Below are 6000 nucleotides of genomic sequence, written 5' to 3' on the forward strand. Positions count from 1 at the left end.
TGTGGACTGACTGTCTCGAGACCAGAAATCAGGCTCTTATATATATCCTCACAATAATAGGTGTTGAAACTACACATTGTTCGAAGTTAAATTTACAGAAATTACAATTAAAAGTGAACTCATTCGATTAACTGAAGACATTGAAAAATTGGTTCTTTTTAACAGTTTCTTCTACGACAAGAGTTAGACCAAATTATTTGTGTAAATCCTGAAATTAACAAATATTGTTATGCAAACAACACGTTTGACAAAACTGTTAACTACTTTGGAATTAATTAAGGGCTGGCTTTGCTAACATGTTTTCTAATAGAGCCAAATAAATACTTAAAGAATGGTAGTGTTTCATCTTCAAAACGTTTATGATTATTATAGAATTTGTATTTGTTTAAAGTCAACAATAGAATGTAAGTAACAAAACAATTACTGATTTCACCGTATACCAAAAGATATTAACAAGACATAGTGAAAATAAATTGGAAAATCAATTACATACATAAAACTAAGCACATAACTAGATCTGGTGTTATATTCTTTAACACTGAGGGCCAACCTTTCTCTTTTATGAAAATGCAGATTATACTCACATATGTTAATGGTACTTAATTCAAAAATGAAAAAGGAGGCAGATGGCAAAACAAAGAGAGGAAGTAAAAAATACTCCCGCTTGCTTTGTCACAAGTTGTAGCAGTACTGACTTGGTTATCATAGTCTCACCTTGGTAGCACCACTCTCAATCACCCCAAAGCTACAAGTCTGAGCGAGTGTGGGATGGTGTTTGCTCAAAGATTTACACCACACCTCAGTTTAGCTTACACTAATACCATTGAACCAGATCAACCATATAATTACAGTGGTAAATTTGATCTATTGTGGCACAAAAACACAGTTCACAAATACATTAAAAGTCACAATTTGCACTAAGCACCAACTTGTAGTAAATCATTACAAAGTATTACACTTCACTAACTCAACTAATCCAGTCCATAATTAGCTCATAGTGTATAACAATCACTCATCTTGATGACAATGTTATTCCACACTTGTGCTACTCATAACACAGTTCAGTTATAGTGTTCCTTAATTTGATGTGCTGTAATCACTTGAAAGTCTTTAGTCTTTAAATTTAAGAGTTTGTGCTGCACATTTGCAGTGCACGTATTTTCTCATACAAAAAGGTACATGACTGTAGCGTGAACCAATACCAAAAGTACAACTGGCAGAGATTGTACTCGTGGATGTCTAACTGTGGACTGCCAATTTTGGATGGTATCTGACTACTTATGTGGGTGCAAGAACAAACTGTTATTTTGTAAATTACATTGTACATTGAAAATCAGTTTGGCTTGATGGTACTGTTTTGGATGAACTACAAGAACTAACCTGATCTTGGCTTATAAAAATGTTGCTGGCCACTGTTCACCTTATGCATTGTGAATCCCCTTATTTACAAGTATTAGCACCATATTGCAAAGTAGGCTAAATTGTGTGAAATTACTGATTAATTTATATGAAAAAAAATTAATGATTGTATTTAGTCGAAGATCAGAATCAAACAGCGGTTGTAGTAACATCTACAATTGAAATTGGCAATGTCTCATAACTTCATTTTAATTATTTCAGAAGATAATTAGTTTTAGACAGTTTAAAGTATTTTCCTGTTAATTCAAAGCTTTAATGTTCTTTTTGTGTATGTCATTATATGGAATTATGCTGATTAGCTCACAAAATTTTTCATGTATCAAACTATAGTGCTTACTTTAATTAGCTGTAGTTTTTAATTGACATGCTTTATAGCCATACTAATGATATTTCTGGAATCAAGCAAGCCAAAAGGAATATCCAAACAATAAATTTAAATGAGGGCAAGCTTAATTGCACTTTAGGAATATTTAAACATACTTCATATAGTATTTATATATCAATATTGAAAGTGTAGCGTAAAATTAAGAGAAGAAGAAAAAATACTTATTATCAGGGATCAAAAACATAACAGATGGAGTGGAACCAATGTGCTCTTGTCACTCTAGTGATTACCTATATGGAGATAAGGAGGCCTGGAAATTAATCCTGTAAACAGCCATTGAATTACAAGCTGTGTGTACAGTTGCACCTTCTTGTTGAAACCATGTCCATCTGTGATAATGAAGTTCTGGGAAGAACGTGGTTTGGGGCATCGTAATGTAACAATCTGAATTAAAAGTCAACAGTAATATTCTTTTCCTCAAAAAAGCACAGGCCGGTACGTTCCTACTGCAAAGCACACTGTTACTTTTGGGGTGTGTGGAGGGAATTCATGTAATATCTGGGATTTTCAGTACATCAGTATTTACACTTACGTTTCTTAACAAGCCCACTTAAATGAAACTGGGCGTAATCAGTCATGTGAAAATTCGTGTTTTCATTGTGCACCATAGTTTCATGAAAGACACTAAACTATTCCTAATCACCTTCACTAAGTTATTGACATACCTAAATTTTGTATTGGTGCTAATGAGGGTCTCTGTGCAGAATCCTTCACACTGTTCACTTGTTAATCCGTAAACTTACAGCACGCAAGTGAACTGACTGTTTAAGAGACTGTATCACAGATGTCCTAAGTCTCCATGTTTTCGGGCAGAAGGGCTGTGTTGATAGGGCCAGGTGTATTCGTCTTCTTTACGGAAACAGTTGTGTTGAAGTTTTCAACTCATCTCAAAATGGTATTGTAGTCTGGAACAGGTCAATGGACCAAATATTAAAATGGGTGCAAAAGTTTCATTGTGTCTGCATCATGACTCATTGCTTACGAAAAATCGCCAACAGTTATCTGTTTCAATAAATTTTTGTAATACATTTGCTGAGTGCCTCTTCAAAAAATTTAACCTTGTGTTTCTTTTACAGGCTGTGTACGTAATGTTACACAATTTGGGGCATTTGTGGATATAGGTGTTGGGAGCAATGGACTGGTACACATTTCCAAAATGAAAGGTGCAATCCTCCGTGTGGGTCAGAAAGTGGAAGTAAAGGTTCTTTCAGTAGATCTAAGAAGGAAGAGAATTTCTTTAGCACTTGAGAAAGCATTTTAATTTACTTCAGGGTGTTTTTTTTTTTTTTTTAAAGAATATTTGTAATTTTTTACGAACTCTGTTCCTGACTTCGAGTCTGACTGAAGGATGCAAGCTGTTTGTATTGAATTTATCCATACTGTATATTATAACTTGTTTTGTAAAGATTTCTGTGTAAAAATAAAGAATACTTTTATTACTTAGTGTGTTTTTTTTTTGTATCAGGAATCATGCATACCACTGCAGGATCTGGCAGTACTAACGTAATCGCACTTTCACAATTTAGCTTTCCTTTTTTCTTATTTGCCACTGTTACTGAATGTTCAGAAGCTTTTTAAAACAGTTACATGGAAAGTTTGAACAGTGTAACCCTCACAGTAATAATAAGGGATTAATTCTGTACTAATGGAAAAGATAAGCTGTCTTTTATATACTATAGAATTTTCTGATACTTTCTTTTCAGTTTTTGCAACATTTGAAAAATATAGGTAAAATGAAGCATTACTAATTCAGTCATTAATTTTCAATATTTGTAAGAGAAAAAGTCTGCCACTTGCTTTATCAGATACTGAACTTATGTGATCATTCAATTTCACATCCCTACAGAGTGTTACACAGGGAAGTTAGGAAGAGCCTACTAGTATTTGAATCCACAAATGAAAGGATGTGCAGACTCAGACTAAGGGGGAAATTTAGAAATATATCAGTAATGAATGCACATGCACCAACAGAGGAAAAAGGGGATATAATGAAAGAACAGTTCTGTGAAGTACTTAAATGTTACCTAATGCTAGTAATATGAGATTTTATTGCACAAATATGGAGGAATGAACATTCACATGGAGTTTCTAGAAAATATTTACTACATGAAGAAAACAATGAGAATGGAGACTTACTATGCCAATTTGCATCAAGGAGTAATATGATTATCAAAAGTACCTGCTTCCCTTAGAAAAGGATCCATCTCGGTACTTGGAAGTCAATGGAGAATTCAATCAGATTAACCATATTTTAGTGATTGCACGCCACTCCATGTCATGGATATGCAGAGCTGCAGAGGACCAAAATGCGACTCAGACCACTTTGTGCTAAAATCAGTCCTGAGAGAGAAACTGTCACTAATAAATGGCAAAAGAATAGGAAAGATAATGAAATAGAATACAGACAAACTGAAAATCTCTGATGAAGTAAAAAATACCAAGTAACACTAAGCAGGAAGTTGAGCAATGGAGAGACTGCAGTAAGAGTAGATGAAAGGTGGAACAGGATTGAAAAAGCCATTAAAGATGCTGCAGAGGAAATAGTAGGCATAAGAAGGAACAAAAGAACACAGGAATGGTTTGATGAAGATTGCAGGTCAGCAATAGAGGAAAATATCAGGGCAAGAACAAAAGTGCTACAGAGAGAAACCAGAAATAATGTGTAACAATATAGAGAATTAAGGAGAAGAGCTAACAGATTTTGCAAGAGAAAGAAAAGAGAGTGGACTAAGAAGAAATTTCAAGAATTAGAAAAGTTAAAGGAACAGAGTGAAATAAGGAAGTTCTATCATGCTGTGAGCAAAATGATGATTAGATTCCAGCAAAAAACAGTGGCCTGTTCCAGTAAAGGTGGGAAAATGATACGGGAGGAAGAACAGATAGTGGGAAGATGGGTCGAGTATTTCAAAGATACACTAAGCAACAGCCTAGAAGATGAAGAGACAGCTGCACAGGAGGAAGGAGTGGAACTGGAAGTAGACAATGATACCAGTGAGGCAAGAAAGCCAACACTACAAGAGGTCTCCCAGGCTGTGCACAAGTCAAAACACAATTGAGCCTTTGGGGAAGGCAGCATAATCCCTGGATTAATAAAAACTGGTGGTGAGGCTCTAATAAAGGAACTGTACACATTAATATCATATATATATGGGAAACAGAAGCTATGCCAGATAATTGGAGAACTGGAAAAATAATCCCCATTTTTAAAAAAAAGGGAACAGAACAGCATGTGAAAACTGTAGAGGTATAACACTCCTAAGCATAGCTTATAAGATCTTCACAAGTGCATTAAATGAAAGGATACAGAAGTGTGCAGAAGGCATACTAGGGGAATATCAGTGTGGCTTTCGACCAGAGAGAGGAACAACTGATCAAATTTTTGTGATAAGACAAATGATATAAAAGTTCTATGAATATGATATAGATCTGCATATACTATTCATCAACTTCAAACAAGCCTTTGACAGCATAAACTGGCAAGAACTATACATAATACTGTTGGTATATATGCTAAACTAATAAGACTAATCAGAATGACAATACAGACACGAGATCAAAAGTAAAGGTTCTTAGCGGAACAAGTGAAAGCTTTGGCTTTAATAAAGGTGTGAAGCAAGGTGGTAGTCTCTCCACTGTCCTATTCAATATAGCCCTGCATAGTGTAGTAAATAAAATCAACAAAAGAGGCACCATATTTATGAAAACTAGCCCGTTATGTGCTTATGCTGATGACACTACTGTAGTAGGAAGAAATATCAATACATGCCAAGAAACATACTGGACAATGGAAACGGAAACCTTAAAACTGGCCTCATAGTAAATGAAAACAAAACAAAATATGTGGTAATGTCACAATCTGAGGCTAAGAGAACCCCTAAAAACCTAAACATCAATGGGAAATGCTTCATAGGAGTGTCCTATTGTAATTACTTAGGAGTCCTAATAACAAATGATAATGGTATTGGAAAGGCTATAAGAGAAAGAATACACGCAGGAAACAGAGCTTACTTTGCAACTATGCAACTTTTCATAAACAGCCTCATTACAAGAAACACAGAACTGCTGATATATAATTCCCTAATTCACCCAGTTATCACATAGAGGCAGAGTTATGGACATTGACAGAAGATGATAAAAATGCTCTAAGAACCTTTGAGTGGAAAATACTATGCAAAAGGCTGGAGAATATGCTACAA

General features: G+C 34.9%; 1 protein-coding gene across 2 annotated transcripts in view; it reads left to right on the forward strand.

Moving 5' to 3' along the window:
- Positions 1-3245, forward strand: part of LOC126191369 (S1 RNA-binding domain-containing protein 1) — a 263508-nt gene extending 260263 nt beyond the window's left edge. For both annotated transcript variants that reach the window (XM_049932214.1, XM_049932215.1), the window contains one exon: positions 2881-3245. In XM_049932214.1, coding sequence (XP_049788171.1) covers positions 2881-3065 — 185 coding nt within the window. In that variant the 3' untranslated portion in view covers positions 3066-3245. The remainder of the gene's footprint in view (positions 1-2880) is intronic.
- The last annotated feature ends 2755 nt before the right edge of the window (positions 3246-6000 follow it).

Source organism: Schistocerca cancellata, chromosome 6 (assembly GCF_023864275.1).
Source record: "Schistocerca cancellata isolate TAMUIC-IGC-003103 chromosome 6, iqSchCanc2.1, whole genome shotgun sequence".
Classification (NCBI taxonomy): Eukaryota; Metazoa; Arthropoda; class Insecta; order Orthoptera; family Acrididae; genus Schistocerca; species Schistocerca cancellata.